General features: G+C 29.1%; 1 protein-coding gene and 1 long non-coding RNA gene across 14 annotated transcripts in view; one reads left to right on the forward strand and one right to left on the reverse strand.

The window, feature by feature from the left end:
* Positions 1-22,417, forward strand: part of LOC147810060 (uncharacterized) — a 553,747-nt gene that overhangs the window by 152,875 nt on the left and 378,455 nt on the right. The window lies entirely within an intron of this gene.
* LOC147810063 (uncharacterized) overlaps positions 10,034-22,417 on the reverse strand; it is a 30,872-nt gene continuing 18,488 nt past the window's right edge. For 8 of the 10 annotated variants that reach the window (XM_087164934.1, XM_087164938.1, XM_087164939.1 and 5 more), the window contains one exon: positions 10,034-16,527. In XM_087164934.1, the coding sequence (XP_087021060.1) occupies positions 16,515-16,527 (13 nt within the window). In that variant the 3' untranslated portion in view covers positions 10,034-16,514. Of the gene's footprint in view, positions 16,528-20,932; positions 21,186-22,417 lie in introns of those variants that run through there. The other 2 variants (XR_015434114.1, XM_087164931.1) reach the window with 1 other exon arrangement.

The raw sequence follows: 22,417 nt of genomic DNA on the forward strand, positions 1-22,417 counted from the left end.
GCACCCCCTAATTCACATATAAAAATTTCCTCCGTCAGAAATGTTTGGACCATACACCCCTACTTAGGGACCCAGTTTGAAAATTATAACTTAATATTGAAGGGAGTTAGACGGCTTCGAAATTCGAACCCCATCCCGCCATTTTTTCTATTTTTTTTTATTATTATTATTTCATTATGCGTTCTTTAACAAAGAAAGATGCACGATTCTACTCATAGAACAACTTACGCATGATAAACTGTCGAATATATTGTAAAAATAATTTAAAACAATGGAAATTAAACAATTTTCCTGGAGTTTTCCAGTTTTCTCCCGTTAATTATTGTGATTCTTGGTTTAATAAGTTCAATTTACTACGTTTTTATCCACCACTATTTCTGAACAATTTGTATAGGCTTCTATAATTCACCACTTTTTTCAGATATGTCATGCTAAACCTTTTAAAAACTAGCAAAATCTGTCTAATATTCAGTTTGTAGTTATTTACCGTTGTGGCCTGACGGGCAAGACTTGTAAAATTAGCGTGTTAAACAGAAGGATCTCCCCTTTCGCAATAATTGTTATTTATTGACAGAAAATGGTTTATATTCTGAAGTTATTCATTTACATATAGGTACTAAAAGTAATTCAGTTTGCCTCCATTTCCATGTCCAAATATTATGTTATGAATATTTAGATCTATTGGTGAACAGAAGTAATTTCTCCAAGTAATCATTTCTTAAACTAACATTTACATTGTTCAAGCATTTTAATGCTCAAACAAATTTGAGACCATTATTTAATATTTTCGTTTACAAAACGGGCGGATATGTTAAATACCATTTTTTTTGCTTGCATCACATTGCGCGTGAAGCTAATTGCATTTAAAGAATCTCTAACGGTATTTAGAACACAGTATTAATGTTTGCCGAAAAATAATTATAAAACTCTTAATAAGAGAGAATACACTTTATTAATAAACTTTATTTTTAAATGTAGTCCAGAATTTCGTTATAATAATCCAAGAAAATAATTCTCATAGTTTTAAGCTATTGAATGTGAATTAAAAGCGTAATAATAGCAGTAGAGAAAAATACCTTTTGAATTTGAGATACAGACATAATTATGGAAAAACAATACCTTTGACTTTTTATGCTGATAACACTATGGAAATGAGTGAGGAAAAACTGGATCCTACCACGTGATTTTCCAGTCAATAGAAAAGTTCCGACAACAGTGGAAAACTGTGTCAAAAAATTATGTCATATGTCACATTATGTCATATTTCATACCTTTTAATTGTATTAAGTTCAAAACTGAAAAAAAATATATTAAGCATTTTAGTTTTTTATCATAAAATACAGAATGCACTTTTTGCTCCTGTAAAGGTAAAACCGCTGCTCACTTTCATTTATAAATTTATTTTCATTTGCAGTTAATTAGATTTAAGAGACAGCTATTCATCATTTAAATTTATGTAACGTACAAAATCAAATTTTTAAAATATGACAAATTTTTTTATTTGGATTTTTTCTTTTAGTATCAAGTACCGATAATCTAAGATTTTTTCGTAACTATTAAACTGTTTTTAGAATTAAAAGTACCAAAATATATTTTTACTTGTAATGAGAGAGATTGAAAAATATATCAAAGGGATACCGGTGTCTCGTCTGCATCAAAGGATAAAAAAATTTTCTCATTGTGAATTAGTTGGTTAGCAAACTAAATTCTATTATTTTATTTAATTTTTTCTATTAATTGACACCTATTTTTAACCAAGTTATCAAACTTAAAAAGTTTTTACATTTAAAGAATAGACTAAGAAAGTTTCTTAAATTTTAAAGCATTTTTAAAACTCTCAAAATCAAAAACTTTAAATTTTTTTTTTAAATTTTATGAATAGGTTAAATGGAACAAAATTTACTAAATGAAATAAACTGTTCAAATTGTTCACTTAGTTTCTTCAGATTTAAGGGATGGGAAGAGACCTTGTCAAAACCGTCATTAAATTTTAATTTTCCATTATGACACGAACGTAATATTTTAGTTATATAAATTCTCCATTATGATAAGCAATCTACTGACTAAAGTGTACGCATTTCCAATAAAGTTAATGAAGTGTTATTAATTCTTTGACGTAGAAATTTTATTAAACATGTCGTACTTTTTCATTAGATTGCATAAAAGTCAAAACAATTGTGTTAGTTTTATAGTTAGAATTTCTAACTATAAAACTAAAACAATAGAATAACTAACAAATAGAATAACTAACTATATTCAATAATATAGTTAGAATTTTGATCATTCATGGTTATAAAATAGAGAATGTCAATGTTTTTTTTTTTTTTTTTTCGCTATAAAGGTAAAATTCTTGTAACGCGGCTCACTTCTAAATTTACAAATTTACACTTATTAAAAATTTACATCTAAGAAATAGTAATTCATCATTGAAGTTTCCTTAATTAACAAAATCAATTATTAAATTTTTGACCATGAATAAAAAAATTGAAATTACTTTTTGGATTATATATTTAAGTATAGATTTCGGATTATTTAAGATTTTTTAGTAAATATCAGACTTATTTTATGATTTATTATACCGAAATATATTTTTACTTGCAATTAAGGTGTCAAAAGTATATGAAAGGGAAACTGGCTCATCTGCGTCAAAGGTTAAGGAATTGTGTATTGGTAGGTTAACAAACTAAGTTCCGTTATTTTATGTACTAATTCTTTTTATTCATTGAAAGCTCTTTTACACGTAGTTTCCAAATTTAAAAACGTTTTTTTTTTATTTAAAGATTAGACTAATTAAGCTAAAATATAATTTAAAACCTTTCAAAAAAATTTTGAGTTAAATTTTGTGACTAGGTTCAATAGAACAAAATTTAAAGAATTAAATTAACTGCTCAAATGGCTCTCTTAGTTGTGAGGTAAGCGAAGATAGCTCCTTCGAGATACTAACATTTTATTAAACATATTTACATTTATATACAAGTTGGTTTGATTTACAAGAAGCATCATCACAGCAGGTGATGAGAGAAATACTGAGAAATACTGTCCTGTGTGGTGATAGGTTCGACGCTCATCGTAAAATCAAGTTTATTTCATATTGTTATCTGTTTGTCTTTAATCAATTGTGTTTTTACTTATTTTTGAAGTGAACTGAAATAAGAGTTCTGATGTCATCATATTAGAATTGTATAAATACCAGCACGCACATGACAGCCTGTCAGTATTTTCTCCCATCACGTCCGGGTCACCATTGAGGTAAGCGAAGATAGCTCCTTCGAGATACTAACATTTTATTAAACATATTTACATTTATATACAAGTTGGTTTGATTTACAAGAAGCATCATCACAGCAGGTGATGAGAGAAATACTGACAGGCTGTCATGTGCGTGCTGGTATTTATACAATTCTAATATGATGACATCAGAACTCTTATTTCAGTTCACTTCAAAAATAAGTAAAAACACAATTGATTAAAGACAAACAGATAACAATATGAAATAAACTTGATTTTACGATGAGCGTCGAACCTATCACCACACAGTATCCCCCCAGTGACAAAGTCACGATACCAATAATGATTGTTTAAAAACAATCATAAAATACAAAATAGTAAATTGAAATATATGTCTTAATTAGGAAAAAAAATTAACTTTAACTTGGAAATTGGAATACAATTAATAGATACAAAATATTTAGATGCTTTTATATTCCATACTCTTTAACAAAATATTTTGGGAAATGCACACGGCGACCAGATTTTGTTACAATTGGCTTTTCTTCCTTTGTTGGAGATAATTGCTTTTCGACCATTGGAATTTTATTTATTTTTAATTTCTCAGAAATTTGAAAAGCTGGTTTAATTCTATCTATTGAGACAGTTATTTTCTTACCATGAAAATCAATAATAAAGGTTTTTTCAGAACGTTCAATTACCTGGTGTGGTCCGGTGTATGCAGGTGATAGTGGAGGACGAATTTTATCTACTTTTAAAAATATATGAGAACAAGATTTTAAATTAGGATTAATATAGAACTTATTTTTACTATGTGCTGATGCTGGTACAGGACTTAATTTTCTCATTGCGGTCATTAAATTTGTGACATAATTTTCTGTTACTGGTGGAGATAAAGAATTTGCGTTTAATAGATCCGAAGGTAGACGTAAGGAAGTACCATAAACAAGTTGTGCACAAGTTGCATTGATATCAGCTTTTAAAGCTGTGCGAATACCTAATAAAACAATTGGTAAAAATTCGGTCCATTTATTATTTTCCTGTGCTATTATAGAACTTTTCAGTTGTCTATGAAATCGTTCTATCATTCCATTACTTTGCGCGTGATATGAAGTAGTATGGATGTGGTTACTGCCTAAGATATTAGTGAGATTTCGAAAAAGAGTTGATTCAAAATTTCGGCCTTGATCGGTAGTTATAGTAACGGGTGTGCCAAATCTAGAAATCCAACCGTGAATAAGTGCTTTTGCGGTGGTTTCGGCAGTCATATCCGTAGTAGGGATAACTTCTGGCCATCTCGTGAATCTATCTATTATTGTAAGGCAGTATTGCTTACCTTCAGAAATAGGAAGTGGGCCAATAAAATCTAGATGGATATGGGAAAATCTTGCGTCGGGTTGAGCAAATGTACTAAAAGGAGCTTTAGTGTGTTGAAAAACTTTAGCTCGCTGACATTGCTCACAAGAACGAACTTTATTTTTGATATCCACTTTCATGTTGGGCCACACAAATCGTTTAGAAATTAAATTTGTAGTTGAATATATTCCAGGGTGAGAAAAATAATGTAAATTATCAAAAATAATTTGCCTGTATGATTTTGGAATAAAAGGTCTAGGGTACTTAGTTGAAAAATCACATATTAAATTAACATCTTCCAAAGAAAAGTAATGTTTTTCTAATTTTAAAGATGAATTATTTGAATTTAATATATCTTTTAATTCTGAATCTTCATTTTGTTCCAGTTCTAGTTTTTTAAAGTCTATTAATGGAGGTCTTGAAATTGCATTTATTTCTACTCGCGATAGAGTATCAGCAACTGAATTAGATTTTCCTTTTACATGTTTAATATCAGTTGAAAATTGCGAAATATAATCAAGATATCTGAATTGGCGTGGGGAACATTTTTCAGGTTTTTGTTTGAACGCATAAATTAGAGGTTTTTGGTCAGTAAAAATAGTAAAACTTCTACCTTCAAGCATGTGACGAAATTTTTTTATTGACGCGTATATTGCCAATAATTCGCGATCGTATGTTGACCAATTTTGCTGACTTTTATTTAATTTTGTTGAGAAAAATGCAATTGGTTCCCACTCATTATCTTGATATTGCATTAAAGAACTGCCGATTACAAAATCCGACGCGTCAGTCCACAGACTTAAATTAGCACCAGGTTTAGGATATTTTAATAGAGTTGCATCGGCTATTGCTTGTTTTGCATCAGAAAAAGATTTGTTTGAAGTATCGGTCCAAATTAACGGTAAATCAGATTTTTTTGATGATTTGTTAGATTTCTTAATATTTCGTTGTCCTTCTAAAAACTTGGTTAAAGGTGATAAAATATGAGCTGCATTAGGAATAAAGCGTCGATAAAAATTAAATAATCCTAGAAATCTACGTAATTGAGTAATCGTATTTGGTTTTGGAAAATTTAGAATTGCATTAACGCGATCATTTAAAGGTTCAATACCTTTTTCGGAAATTTTGAAACCTAAAAATTGTAAACTATTCTGACCAAATAAGCATTTAGAGGGATTTATTGTTAAACCAAAATACTGCAGTCTATCAAAAAGTGATTTTAAATATTTTATATGCTCTTCGGGAGATTCGGAAGCTATTAATATATCATCTATGAAAGCGTAAACGCCTTCCAAGCCTCTAGTTACTTCGTCAATAAAGCGTTGGAAAGTACTAGCTGCATTGCGGACAATTGAGGTAAGCGAAGATAGCTCCTTCGAGATACTAACATTTTATTAAACATATTTACATTTATATACAAGTTGGTTTGATTTACAAGAAGCATCATCACAGCAGGTGATGAGAGAAATACTGAGAAATACTGTCCTGTGTGGTGATAGGTTCGACGCTCATCGTAAAATCAAGTTTATTTCATATTGTTATCTGTTTGTCTTTAATCAATTGTGTTTTTACTTATTTTTGAAGTGAACTTAAATAAGAGTTCTGATGTCATCATATTAGAATTGTATAAATACCAGCACGCACATGACAGCCTGTCAGTATTTCTCTCATCACCTGCTGTGATGATGCTTCTTGTAAATCAAACCAACTTGTATATAAATGTAAATATGTTTAATAAAATGTTAGTATCTCGAAGGAGCTATCTTCGCTTACCTCAATGGTGACCCGGACGTGATGGGAGAAAATACTGACAGGCTGTCATGTGCGTGCTGGTATTTATACAATTCTAATATGATGACATCAGAACTCTTATTTCAGTTCACTTCAAAAATAAGTAAAAACACAATTGATTAAAGACAAACAGATAACAATATGAAATAAACTTGATTTTACGATGAGCGTCGAACCTATCACCACAGTTGCTTCAGAATTTTCCAAATGCTGAGGTAAGGGCAAAGAGCTTTTGAAAACCATTATGAAATATCAATCCTAGTTTTCCGATATTACAGGTAATTTAAAAAATCAAAATTCGGAAATATGACTAAACATTTCGTATTTGGATTTTATATTTCAGTATAAAGTAACGATTTTTCAGTAAGTATTGAACTCTTTTTAGAATTCAAAATATATTTTTACTTGTAATTGGAGAGCTTGAAAAAATATATAAGAAATACTGGCGTCCGATCTGCGTCGGTTAAAGAATTTATCTCATTGTGTACTAGTATGTTAAACTAAATTTTTTTATTTTATGTAATTCTTCTTATTCGTTGAAAGCTCTTTATGCACCTGGTTACCAAATTTAAACAGTTTTTGTATTTAAAATAAAGCTTCTTAGAGCATTTTTAAAACTTTAAAGAAAATGTTTAGTAACATTTTGAGAGTAAATTCAATAGAACAAAATTTACTGAACAAAATAAACTGTTCAAATGGTTCACTTAGTTTCTTCAGAATTCTAGTTTTCCAAATGCTGAAGGAATGGAACCTTGTCGAAACCATTATTAAATCTTAATCTTCCATTATTACGCGAACGTTATATTCCAGCTATATAAGTTCCCCATTATGCTAAGCAATCTCAATGACAAAAGTGTACACACTAACAATGAAGTTTTCTGAACTGCTTTATATCCTCGAAATACAATTCTATTAAAACAGCAAATAGTTTCCATTGCGCTGAAGATTTTACAGCTTTCAAAGCTTTTGATTATTCCACAAACGCAAATATCCTTGTAAAAGTACTAAATCCTTTATTGGAATTCTTATTTCCTTAATTAAAACTATAAAAAAAAAATTTAGAAAACTGTAACAGAAAATCTTTTCCATTTATATGAAGATCTTATGACTGAATACTCCAGGGACCAGAGCTTTAAATGACGAAAAAAAGGCGATTTTTACTTAGAAATATGTAGCGCTGAAACTCTTTTAAAAAATGTGAGTTTAATTCATATTGTTAGGACTTAATACATTTTAGCGAGTCTGAAATCGTAGGATAAAAAGACTTCATGCAGATTTTTTCCCCTTCAGAATTAAGCTATTCCGACTTTTTAAATTTGAATAGAAGAATGCGTGAAAGTTTCCAAATTTCTAATCAGCATTTTTTTCTATTAACCAAAAAGATACTGAGTTGGTAATTAAGGTCACGCCTTTCCTTTTTTGAAATGTTTAAAATGGGGATATTATCTGCTGTCAATTTTCCTAAAGAACTTGGCTTAAACACTCTTCATTAGGCCGGGCGAGCCTGGTCGGTAGGGCGCATGTCCGAGAGTTCGTGGGTTTGAACTCCGCTGGCCGAAGACTCCCCGTGTAGTAAATGGTGGCTGATGCACGTTCACTGCCGGGTCACAAAGTCCTCCTTGTTCTCATAACAAATTATACCTCTGAGGGTACAGAACTGGCGAAGGATCGTTCTTTGCTTTAGGTCAAAATTACGATCTGTGGATGAATGACTGCATGTATGAATGGGTCAGCCTCATGAACGAGTGTGACGTATGGTGTGGCAGAGGTTGAATTCTTGGCCATAGATGGCGCTTTTGGAAAACAAGAACAATCGCGCGCCTCTGCCTTAACAGGCATACGAGAGAGAGAGATAAATTAATGGTTCCATTTTTGTATTAACTCCTTATTCACGGGGAATTTGTAATCTAAAACATTAGGCCTAATAACTTTTACATTTCGGTACTGTACATGTATAAATACAATATTATTTATACAATGATATAGCATAACCGACGGACAAACGAAGCTATTGTTCAATAACAAATATTTAAAATTGTCGGTTAATCAGTTAAGAACTACTGTTTGTGACTTCGATTAAAGACCTTGGAGATCTCAACGGCCTTATTTTGCGGTGGCTATGGTTCAGAGACGGAGTTTATTCTTTTTCTTGTTTAAGCTTAAACTTTATTTTATAACCGTCGTTGAACAGCCAACCCAATTTTATGGATTTACAACTACTATTGTTCAACTCCGTAGCCTTGTAATTTTTAGCCCGATCCAGGAGACAAGAGAACTCCTGGATCGAGTATGGGGAGAAATTTGAGCTACCCTGCATTTGCGTTACACGGAGAGGAAGATCACGAGAACCTCCCACTGTTAGCCAGATGGCAAAGGGACTCTAACCCATGATCCGCCTACTACTGAGGATATTTCACGTCGGCATTGTGGTCGGTGCAAGCCAGATGCGGGATTCGCATCGACTGGAATTCGAACCCGGTTCTCCTCACTGGAAAGCGAACACTCTATCACCTGAGCCATCGCGGCAAGCACAAATTCGTGAAATCTCCAAAACATAAACGCGTTTTTTGATAATGCACGTGCACATTTTCAGGGGATAAAGCGTTTGCCTTCCAATATTTTGAACCTGGTTCGAATTCCAACTGTGACTAGTCGATACAAATTCCGCACTTGGCTCGCACCAATTACAGTGCTGGCGAAAAATGTCCTCAGCGGTAGACGGATCATTGGCCCCCTATTTGTCAGGCTAACCGTGGGAACTTTTCTTCTTCATGATTTTCCCTACACCAATGAGGGTTAGTTGCATCAAAAAATCCTCTACGAAGATAAATTTCTCCAAATACGTGATACAGGAGTTCCCTTGGGTTCAAAATTACGGTAATAGTGTACCCTACCAGGGGAAATAATTATACGCTTATTATAGTACACAATGTTGCCCCATAGGTTACTACGTAAGTATATATATAAATAAGAGTGAGTTAAATAGCGTTAAAATGATGAAATTCGAAGCCAATATTTTGTATTACAACATGGCCCTATATCTCTCCATAATATTTAAATTGGACCACGTATTCTATTACTGGGTACTAGCGTACCCTACAAAAGAAAATAATTATAGGCTTAATAGGGGGCCCACAATGTGGCGCTATAAGTTACTATGTATGTATATATATAATAGTTTGTAGAATTGTATTGAAATAATCACATTTCAATTCGTAGACTTGTGAAATCTCGAAGATATATATACAAAAATGCCCGGCGAGTTAAAAAAAATCTCTAACTCCAATTATTTGTAGCCGTTTATATTCCGGAAAAATAAATCACGTGACCTTTAATTTGAGTTAAAAAGAAAGATTGAATTTGACGAAATTTGTCATGCAAAATGCATTAAATTGAAAATTTTTTTTTAATAATTTATATCTATATATGTATATGCTCCTCACACTTTTTTAGTCCCCAAATGTTTGGTGATGGGCATTACTTTAAATTCCGGAGTCTGCACTTGATGGATCTATTGTTATGACATCACCTGCTGGATGGAATTTCTCTGAGAGGACCCACAATCACCTTAACACACAACAGATTGAACTTTCACATTGCTGCGTTAGAAGCCGATCAGAGTGAGCGCAACTAGCAAAGAAAAACAATGAGGCAAGTATTTACAATAACAACTTTTATTGCACCTTTCTGTACAGGAACAATGAACTGAATTCTTACATTAAAGGGAAATAGAATTTATTATCAACTACGGTACATATATTACGACACAACAACAAAAGAGATAAATGGAACTTTTCATAAATTTTACATCTTCTTAAACTAGAAACACCAGAGAAATGATGGGGAAAAAACTTGTAGAAAATGGAACCTTTTGTTCATATCGATGATTTCATTTAACAATCTGATTGCTCTGTCAGATACATGAAGTCTTGATAATGCATAAATCCTTGAGGATTTAGTTAATATGCATTTTCAATAAGAAATATGATTAATTCAGCTTTTATATCTTACATTGTTAATAAACCGCTCGTGTAAAATATTTTATAAGCCAATATGCAAAACATACTAAAAAAAAATTTTTTTTTTTAGATATCAGTGAAGGCGTAATCTTTAGAGCAAATGATTTTTTAAACCTTTGTTTTTTCAAACTTTTTTTATCATCGAGTTCATGAAATTTCAAAAATAAAATTCTTAGACTTTTCTACAATTCTGGACTACATTTTATCTATATATGATAATATGTCGTCAGAATTTTTTTATTTTTTATTATTTGATGTTCTTAACGGATTTTGAGAACGGAGAAAAACGCAACTAAATGAAGACATTGCGTAAAACTATTGAATTGCGACATCTTTAAAAGGCCTCATTTTAATACAAGTTTATAAAAAAAATAAAAAACTTTTAATCGTAATTCAATATTTAGTTAAAGTTCCCTGTAAAAAAATCAACAGTAACATTTTCTGTTGTGTTAAATATAATAAATAACTTTATAAGTCAATTTGATAATTACTTAGGATTTCCTAAGTTTATAAAATGCAACTGAAATTTAGTTTTATAAATTATAACTGTATCAATAAATTTTGATTATTTTTTAGAACATAAGCTATTATATTTATACATGAATTGTACAAATTCAAATTATTAACAAAAAAATTTTAACAATATATAAACTTTACTTCCCAAAAATATTTTGAAAAAGCCATAGTTACTTAAAAAAAAAGAAGATAATATTAAGGGTAATTTCAAACCAAAATTTTTTTTCTTCCTGTTTTGAAAATTTTTTTTCGTCTCTGAAGAATCAATTCTCTGTGAAGAAAAATAAATAAAAATGAAAAATTAATGTTTGAAGGGCCAAACCTTCTGAAAGACCAATTTATTTTTCTTGGTCATTTTAGACTTGAGTTATTACAAATTGACTGTAGATAAATAATTTTTATCAATGACAAGTTTAACTGCATTTTGCAAAAAATTATTTTCTTAAAAAGACTTCATAATAAAAAGGTCACTTGAAACATGTCTTTAACCAAAACTTCATGAATCCTGTAATATATTAAAGAAGCACTCAATAAAAAAAAGAGATTAATAAAAAACCTCATCTTTATGAAGTAAAGCAAAATTATACTTTTTTTTTTCAATGAAAGAAAAAAGCATTAATTTAAATGAGCAAATTGCTCATGAGGTCAGATTATTATTTCCGGATACAATTCTTTAATAAATTTTATATATAAGTTAAAAAATATATTTCAATCAAATAGCAACATTTCAGTTTTTTCCCCATTCTGTTATTTACAAAAGTTGAAAGAAATTTGTAGAGAAAAAAAAAAAAGATTTAAACACAAAACACAGGAAAATCAAATTTATGACAAAACAAATCAACAAAAATGAGTACAACAAAAATACACAAGACTGAAATTGCAAATAAGTCAGATTTAATTTAAACATACTCCTCGAAAATGTGTAGATTCATAATGGGCAGTACATTGCAAAAATCAGGCATGTAAAATTAAATTCTTTGTGTTATGCTTCAGTGCCTTTAAACATTCAGAAATTCAATATTGAACATTTTAATAAGTAATTTAATTAAAGATTAGTAAGAGAAAATAAACAGAAATGTTAAACTAAAACAAACTGAAAAATATTATGAGAAATATATTACTTTTGTAATAATAATATGATTAATAATAATAAAGATTACTAAATAATAATCATTATTATTAATCATATTATATTATTTACTAAACGATAATTCTAATATAAATGATAACTATTATATAACATAATATAAATGATTACTATAATAATAACTGATATAATGAATGATTATTTTTAATAAAAGAGTTAACAGGCTTAAGTTTTTTTTGGAATCAAATGAAATAAACAAATTTTTTGAAATTTTTATAAAACTCAAAAATAATATTGAAAGTAGAAAGTTTTTACACGTCACACAAAATACAAGATCACTAGGTATATTTATACATAAAATCGATTATTTCAAAAATATTCTAATTTTCCTTAAATTCTGTTGTGTTAAGTAAGTCATCTGCACCTTATAGAAACAATTCACAATAACCAATTATGATTTATCCCAATTTGTGAAGTATTGCTACAACAACACTACAGTTTCACATTAATAAAGATGATAAAACTTCATTATTTTTTTAAATAACTGGTTAAAACATTACAAACATGAAATTTATGTACAAATAAACTTGCTAGCATGAAACACTAATTAAAAGCAAATAAAAAACTGTTAAAATGTAAACTTCTGATTGGGTATGATTTTTTTGAAAATTAACCTATAATGTACAAAATAAGCTTTATCAAGCTTATGAGCTTATTTTCAGAAATATGTTACATTAACTACAAGATTTAAAAAGCTTTAAAGATGCTAGTAATAACTAATTATTTACACACAAATTATAACATAAGTAAGCCACAACTTAAATAAAAAGCGTTAATAAATATGCAAAATAATAAAAAACATAAGAACACACAATCTTAATAAATGATCACACAACTGAAATAAAATAACTTTTACTTAAAATAAAAAAACTTTTTTCCTTGACAGTAAATGTTATTAAAAATTAAGTATACCTTACATAATAAAATTTATCTCCAAATATAACTCATATTTGGTTAAAAACATTGAATACATTTTGCATATAAAATAATTAACCTTAAAAAATGTTTTATGGGTAAATAGTGTTTGTATTTAGTTTAATTAATGCAATGACACCAAAAATAAATAAATAAATAAAAATAATATGTACTTTGTGAATTAAAAATAAATACCAAGACCTGCACTTTTCATGTAACTGTCAAAAATAATTGTTATAAAAAATTTGTTAAAAATTAAGCACGTGATAAAGATGTTTGCAAAAGAGCAAAACACATAACAAGTTTTTAGCAACTGTTATCAAATTTCTACAGACTCTAACAATCTTTATCTTTAAAAATTAAGTACAAAATTTTTTGCCACACATTCATTGTAAATATTTAAATAAAATGCTTTACGACTGTATTAAGGCTAGTAATTTATCAGATTTTAATTGTGATTAATATATAATAGTACTTTTTCATTCATTTTAATGTAATATAAAAAAAAAGAAAGTTTAATTGGAAAATTTTCAAAATTAGGTATGTTATAAACTCTGATTATCATGATAGTTTTAATAGAATAATTTTTAAAACAATTTCTACTTTATTTAAACTATTCAACTCCAAAATTTCACTAATAAATTAGAATCAGATTAGGAACGGTCATTATTTTAATAAAATTTAACAACCAGGAAATAAAATTATTTTCACATATTTTTGGCAAAAACAAAATAACTTTTGAAATACAATGGGAAGACACTTCAAAATGCAATGAAAAATATTAGAGTAGAACCCTAACTATACAATACCCAGGGGACTAGGGGTGTGTGGGAAAATTGAAATCCTTTTTTGACCTTTTTATATCTATTTTATAAGTGTGAGTAAAATTACTCAAAGCAATTAGAAATGATAATAGAATCACTTATCAGGCATGGGAGTAGGGAAAAAAAACCCAAAAAGTTTGAAAATACCTATCAGTTCAAACAATGAAAACACAATAAAAAAGCATGTGAAACTATTTTTCACAAAAAGAAAATATTTAAATTATTTAGATACTTGTTTAAAGTTTTTTTTAAACTTTATCTGCAAATTGAGAGTCTAACAAAAGTTCTTTTTAAATAAATCATGATTAACAGAGCTGCCAACATGGATAGGAAAAAATCCAGTAGATTTTATGAAATAACATACATTTCATGATAATTGTTGCATTATGTACTAAATATTTTATGCATAGGGAATTTTAGGGATTTTTAAAGTCATCAAAATAGAAACACTGCAATATTGCCCAACTAGTATTGACATTAGATGAACTTAAAATGCTATGTATGATGCTTACACACAATTTTGAATAGTAGTAGGCATTTAATTCATCAAAGATAATTAAAAGTCTTTTAATTGAAAAAGGGAGTTCAGAATAAATAAAATAACAGTACATTTTAATAAAAAAAAGCTTTAAATTGATAATTATAAATGAGGCTTGCTTTAACTTTTAATTAAATAATAAACAAATAGAACAACATGACATGCGAAACACAAATACTAAAAACCAGTTTGCTGAAAAATTATTTCACGAATTCTTAAAGATCAAGAATTTCTTTTGATCATTTAACAACGAATTATATGTGTTTTTAAATTGATCATAATTAGGGTTGCAAGTTTGTCGTCAAATTTCACATAAAATTTAGAAATTTCCGAGGAATACAAATATAAGCACATAAAAGAGCAGAAAAAATTTTTAGATTTAATTTAATTTTATGTAACGTTAAATTTATTCATATAAACAGATTTTCAAAGGAATATTGCAAATTGTTAAATTATTCTTGATATGTTTTTCCGTTCATCAAATATTTGTTTGCTAACATTTCTATACATTTTTTAATGCAAAGTTTTTATAAATTTCACAGTCCTGGCCATAAAGCCTGTGCCACTGAGTTAATTGTCATTTCAATTAATTTCTGGTAAAGTAAGAGCTTATTGCACTATTTGGAATGCATGTTGCTCTTATTAATTTACAATTGAAAAGATAGTAAGACCACCTTATTTAATAAGATTTGGACTATCTCTGAACTATTTTCATGTGAAATTGCTATTGATCTATTTTCCTAAACATTTCATCAATAAAAAATTATCAATTTTAAAGCTGCAGAGAAGTAGTAATTATTGTTAGAATTAGTGTTGTTGAATTAGAATAATGTGAAAAAACTTCTCTGTTTAAACAATTTTTGCACAAATCACAGCACTTCAAAAGAATTCTGGATTTAAGAATAATAATCATGGAAATCAGCATGAAAATTCACTCCCTGACAAACTTGCAACCCTAATTATAACACATATAACTTCAATGACTTTTTCATGACTAGTAATTGACTAGTCTATTATAATAAATCTGAATAAGATTAAAAATAAATACTAGGGGGAAACATAACAGATTCGAAAAACGGTTAACAAAAATATGTAAATGCAAATATATATAAACAAGTTGAATTCAGAGAATAAACAAAATCAAAATAGTCACTAAAATCACATTTCAATGTACTAAAATACAATTTTTCTTAAAAAATAAAATGAGATTCTATAAAAAGACATGATTAGAGTAAAACACATGAAAAGATATTCCAAAATAAATTGCAATTTACCTGTCTGAACTGCTTATAAAATATTAAAACAAGAATTTGAATAAAATACAGGGATGTTATTCATCAATTAATAACTGTATAATATAAATAACAATTTAATAACTACATAGCACAACTGTTCTCCATAAACACAAATGAGATTTTTCAAAGTAAAAACGTAACAAACTATCATATGTAACCAAATTTTAATTTAAGCAATAACTTCTCAAACACTAAAATAAATAAATTTCAGTTAATTTTAACGAACAAAGGCAAGCAATGTTAAAAGATTTGTTAAAAAATGAGAATGACAGTAATAATGGGTGATTAATGAATTTATATCTTTTCTAACATCATACTAAAAAATATTGAGATGATGTAAAGAAATGATAGGAAGTTAAATTGATACTTATATTAAACCATGCACAAATTTCCAGTCTAAGCTAAAATTTATTTAAAGAAAAAAAATTCATCTTAAAATAACTTCAACTAATCAGATAGTAATTCTAATAAAATTTCGTTTTTCATTTATATATAAAATAAAAGTTAAACGGGAATTTAAACATAGAAAATTTACTTGAAGGTTTTGATTCCACTAGCATTTTATGTACTTTGAAAGAAATATTAATAGTATTTTATCATTTTCAAGTAGTATTAGGAGCAGAAATTGCTAATTATTTTGGAATATCTTCTGAACAATCTTAATGCAATTATTAGTTTGGATGTGAAAAATCAAAACTTGATGGGAAATAAAGTAGTCTGGAACTTTCCTTGCTTGAGACAAAATTGCAATTTGAAAACACTCCAGTCAAAAATTGGATGATACGATCCAATAAATGCTGCACTGATAATCCACAAGAAAGGAAATCATCTCCAAAATGGGGAAAGAAAACAGTGAGGGATGACATAGATCTACTTCTCCACTGCTCAATTCTGTACCCTTTAAAAAGAAAACACTTCATATAAAAAATATGTTTATATAATAAATTTGCATGTTAAGGAATAAGTAATACATGTTTGAATTTAAACAATATATTTATATGTTAGGACAGTTCTCATACCTGCCAACATTGGAGAAATAAATTAACAAAGATTTTACTAACTGACCCAATTTTGGGTTAACGACTAGTGATGTTCAACTTTGTTGCCTTATAATTTTGTACCTAATCCAGAAGACAAGAGAACCCATGGATCAAGTAGTGGGAGAAATTTGCCTTTAAGGAGGGCTTTTTGATGCAATCAACTCGCATTTGAGTTAGATGGAGAGGAAGAAAACGAGAACCTCCCATCAAGGAAGGGAAATCTAATCCTTGATCCGTCTACCACTGAGGATATTTCAGAACTGTGGTCGGCGCCAGCCGGATGCGGAATGCGTATCGACCAGTCATCGCTCGATTGAAAGCTGGGTTTACCTCATTAGAAGGTGAACGCTCTATCCCTTGAGCCATCACGGCTCAAGTTAAACAATTAACACTCAACATACTGCAGTACTGGCATTAGCACCCTCTGTTGATGAATAAGAGAAGTATTTTAGCCATCAATGGATATTTTATCAAACATTTTTTTAAAAAATTCTTCAATAAATATGGGGAAATTCGAGAATATACAGGTAAACAGGAGATAGTCCTAAAATACAGGAGTCTTCGTTACAAAACAGGAGACTTGGCAGGTATGAGTTCTTTTAAAAAGGGGTATACTTTGTATTATCTATAATAATAAAAGGAAGAGTTTGCCTGTTTGTCTCTCTCATAACTCAAGAATCATTGAACATATCATCCTGAAATTTGGAAAGTGTCTACAAGAGCAAATTTTGGCCCCGATACAAAAATTCGCCCCAAATTTTCAAATACTTTGTTCAGTAGACTACAACAATACTAGGAAGATTTAATATAGATACCATAGCTGCCAAGATGGATAGGAAAAAATCCAATAGATTTTAAGAAATATAAATTTCATAATAATTGTTGCATAATGTAAATAATTTACGCATAGGGAATTTTAGAGATTTTTATAGTTATCAAAATAGAAAGAATGCAATATTGCGTATCTAGGATTGACATTAGATGAACTTAAAATGTTTATGTTTACACACAATTTTGAATAGTAAGAGGCATTTAATTCATCAAAGGTAGTTAAAGTATTTTTTAATTAATTTAAAAAGGGAGTTCTGATAAAAATAAACTGAATATTTTAGGTCAAAAGCAGTTTTAAACTGATTTTTATATAAGAGACTACCTTTATTATATATAATACTTATTTTAATATTCAAGGAAGTAATAATATGTGCAAAATATCTATTTCAATTGGGATTTTTTACGAAACCTACTCAATTTTATCGAATTTTCTAAAAGGTGAAAAAACCAGGAGAATTTTTATTAAACCAGTAGACCAGGAAAAACTGGAAAAATCCAATAGAGTCGTAACTATGAGATACTATAAAAAAAGGTTTTTTACGGTCTCTCTAAAGGGATAAGACACAGAGAAAATTGTGTGATTGTTGTAAATTTTGACTATAATGAGTTGACCTTGAGCAACAGCCTTATGCTAAATGATTCAGAATACAGTTAATCTTTATTTTGATCAGATGAGCCATTAAAAACATGCTCTGCCTAATCTATTAACACAAAGGATAAAATCTAAGAATAAATTTTCAAAATGGAATATTTTTCAGCTTCACTAATTTGCAGTATAATGAAACTCTAGATAAGTTGAGAATGAATTTAAGAAAAAGGAAAGATGCATTTTAAAATGTAACAATTGAAATAGCACAATTATTTTAACAAAGAATAAAAAAAATTAAGTGCTTTAATCATATTTATCTATCCTCAAAATAATTTGCAAACATTCTAAATAATTTTTTAATGATTTTATGAAATATTTTTGAAATAAAATGCAGTTTACTTACACATGGCAATTTAATAGTCTTAATCATGTAATAATTAGTAACTTTTACATAGTGTAAATCACATAATTCAAACTAATAAATCACATAATTCATAATAAAGTGATTAGATGTGACTGCTATTCCGATAATTTTTTATAAGTTTATGGTTAACAATAATCTGACGTCTTAAAATTCATTAACAAAAATTATTCTAGGTTATTTTTAAAAATAGAAAGGTATTTTTGCATAAATAGTGAACATTTAAAGCACATAACATAGTGCATATAACATCCTCATGTTTGACAATAACTTAGTATTTGAACTATTATATAATATTTTATATAAAAGCGTTAAGGCTTTTTAAATTAAGTAAAATTAAGGATTGAAATAGAAAAAAGTTTAAGCATAAAAAAAACTTTGAAAAGTTTATGGCATCAAAATATATAGCCTATTTCAAGAGTCGAAATTCAACTCTTCTTTCAATTGAAGAACTTAGTGTAAGAGGAGTTCTAAGCTACACTTTCAATGAAATTGAGATTCTTCAGGGAAAGAACTTATTTAAGTCTTACCTAACTGTATGACATTAATTTAATTTATAATTTTAATTAGTCATCTTTAAATTTTGAAAATCTCAGTGGAAGAAGGCACTAATTGACAATCCAAGAGTTTTAACAGAATTGAAGAAATTAACAAGTGTATTTGGCAACTAACAGTGAACCATTAAAAGTTTATCTTATCGTAGCAAATTAATATACCAAGAGAATAAAGGCTGTGAACTGAATAGTTATAACTAATGTTAGGAATTTACCAAAATTTTGCAGGACAGGAAATAAAGGTAAATAAAGGTAGCCTGGATGAGAAAAGTAAAAACCAAAGAAGCAGAAAATGAATACCTAAAGTATATGCAAAACAATTTTTAAATAATTGAAAAAATACATATATTTGAGCAAAAAATTAAAAAGTGAAAGAAGAAAACATATTTCCACAGAATATTAATAGCCTTTAAATAAATATATCAATGCGAGACTCTTTATTATATTGTGTAATCTTGATTTTAAATTGATAAAAATCTTGATTTTAAATTGGATAAATCGGAATCCTTATGTGAAATTTTTAAATCATGGGAATATGAATTGTGATGTGTAATTTGAACTCCCATGAATATAGATCATGGTTTTCAATTCAAAATATTGTGAATACAAATTACGACCTGTGATTTTAAATCACCTGAAAGTAATTTTAAATTGTTTTTGCATATACACTAAAAAGCGCAGAAAAACCAGATCTTTTTTCAAGAATTCAGGAAAGAGATAATCTTTAATTAAATTGAAAAAATAAATAAAAAGGAATTCTGCCAAAACACAGAAAAACCAATATCATCATCATAGTTGGCCAGACAGCCCAATGTGAGACAATGCCTTCCTCTGCAGATTTCTCCATGACGACTTCCGATTTATCTTTGATCTCCAATTTTTTTCATTAATTGCGAGAAAATCAGACTCCACTGAGTCAGCCCATCTCAACCGCCTCCTTCCCCACTTTCCTTTTCCAGTGGGTCTAAAAAGCAGTATCTTTTTTATTGTGTTTACTCATTCGAATCACGTGGGTGATCCAATTCATTCCATTTATTTTTATGTACTTAATAATATCAGGTTGTTTATAAATCTTGTACAGTTCAAAGTTAAATCTCCTTCTCCAGTTATTGTTTTCATTTACACCACCAAGTATAACCAGCAAGAATTTTCTTCCAATTTTGTCATTGTCCAAGCTTCAGAAGCATATGTCAAGACTAGCTGGACAAGAGTTTTGTAGATTAAAAACTTTGTTTTAGAAAGAAACCTAGATTTAATAAATTTTCTCAGCCCATAGACAGCCCTATTCGCCAAATAGAGTCGGTTTCTTATTTCAGGAGTAATTCTGTTGTCAATGGTAATAATTGATCCTAAGTAAGTAAAACTCCTCACTGTTTCAAATCTATAAGAGTTTATTTCAAGATAGGGGTCTGGGACTCTGTTTCTTGAGAATAACATATATTTTGTTTTCTCTACATTTATGACCATGCCCATTTGCCTTGCAGGGGATAATGGCAAGAAATGCCTCTTTCAGGGCAGGCAGGGAACGAACAATTATATCAACATCATCAGCATATGCAAGTAGTTGTACTGATCTAGTAAAAATGTGACCACTGGTATTGATGCCTGAATCACGAATAACTCTCTCAAGTGCAATATTAAAAAGTAGACAGGAGGGAGAATCTCCTATTCGAACACCTGTGAATGTGTCAAGATTTTCTGACAGAGACACCAGAAACTTAATCTTACACTACAATCTAAAAAACAAACACAGAAAAACCACATTTCTGAATATACGAGGGGACATCGCAATTTTCTTTCAATGTTTGCTATAGATTCCGTTTTTAGGCATGGACTACAGTTAGAGTATTAAGGGTAAGGTTTCTCACCTTTGACCACATATACAATGGAACTGACTGCACCCACATTCGAAGGAAAGCAAGTGTAGTTTCCTGAATTCGTCGGTTCCGGTTGTGCGTCCCTGATCTTTAGCCTACTGACTGCAGTATTTCCACTACTCTTCTGAACTGTGACTGTACCAGAATACATAAGCTGGGGCTTTTGGACTGTCCGCAATGGCACATGATAGGTTGATGGAACTTCTTACTTCCGCATACATACCTGGACCCTCCATTATTCTAGCTATTAAAAAATAATCAATAAAAAAAAAGTCAATAATAGATTCTGTAATAATAAGGGAATGATTATATATATATATATACAGTCCCTGTGGCAGAATTTTTTTGGGCTTTCTGGGACATACCTCTCTGATACTAATATCTTTCTGCAAGATACTTTTAATGATAACAAACATATATGTTACTCATTTAAAATAACAAAAGCACTGTGTTTAAAAAAAAACTAAATGATTTTTTTTTAATTGAACATGTAATAATTTTTAATTCTAATATTATGGGTGATATTCTTAAATTTTTTTAGGGGGGATGCACAAATTATTTCCTTCTTTGCAATTTGTAACTAGTAACTAATCATCACAATAATAAACATAATTAAAAATCATGAAATCTGTAGTAGTAATTGCCGAAAGAAAGATCGACAACAAAATCATGCGAATCGGACTCCTCAAATGTGTGTTTCAAGATTAGGTCGTTGTGGTAAGTAATAAATGACATCGTATAAAATATATCGGATTTCAAAACTAAGGAGAAATCAATCACAATAACTGCTAAGAATTCGACAGAATCATGGCCGTAAAGAGTATAGAGTGCGTAGCCAAATCTTTCAACAAAAAATAAACACCTTTTAAGTACTTTTTAAGCACTATATACATTAACAAAGTGCAAAATAATACTTACAACAAGATTTTATAAAATATACAAATAAGACTTTATATGATAATGAGAAAATAACTAGTTTCTGACAAAGAACTTTTTTCTTGATTACATTAGCCGTTATAAAATGATTGAGAGATTTTTCGGTTTGCAGAATTGCACATGAGAAGGCAATAATCTCTCCGAACCTAGCTCAGTAGACACAGATACGGACTCGCAAGTATTTCATCAAACATGTAAACGCTTTCATAAGCTATGAACCGACGGTATGGCGAAATGAATTGTGAAAACATTGAATAGAACAATGTGAAAAGCATGCTTTTGCATGATACGTCACGAATCGACACGGTCACGAAAAAAAATCTCATTTCTGAAAAGGGAAAATTAAGCACTTTTTAAAAACAGCCAATGAAAAAAGCACCTTTAAAAAGCTTTTAAATCACAAAAATTGAAAATATGCACTTTTTAAAAACGCTATGCACCATGAAGTAAACACTCAAATGCACAATTCATAAGTAATTTTACGTAAAATTTAAGAAGATTACGTTGTAAATTTCGGTAGAAAAGAAAAGTAATTGCTTT

This window comes from Parasteatoda tepidariorum, chromosome 5, assembly GCF_982258835.1.
Source record: "Parasteatoda tepidariorum strain Cologne lab strain chromosome 5, Ptep-v5.0, whole genome shotgun sequence".
NCBI classification, from domain to species: domain Eukaryota; kingdom Metazoa; phylum Arthropoda; class Arachnida; order Araneae; family Theridiidae; genus Parasteatoda; species Parasteatoda tepidariorum.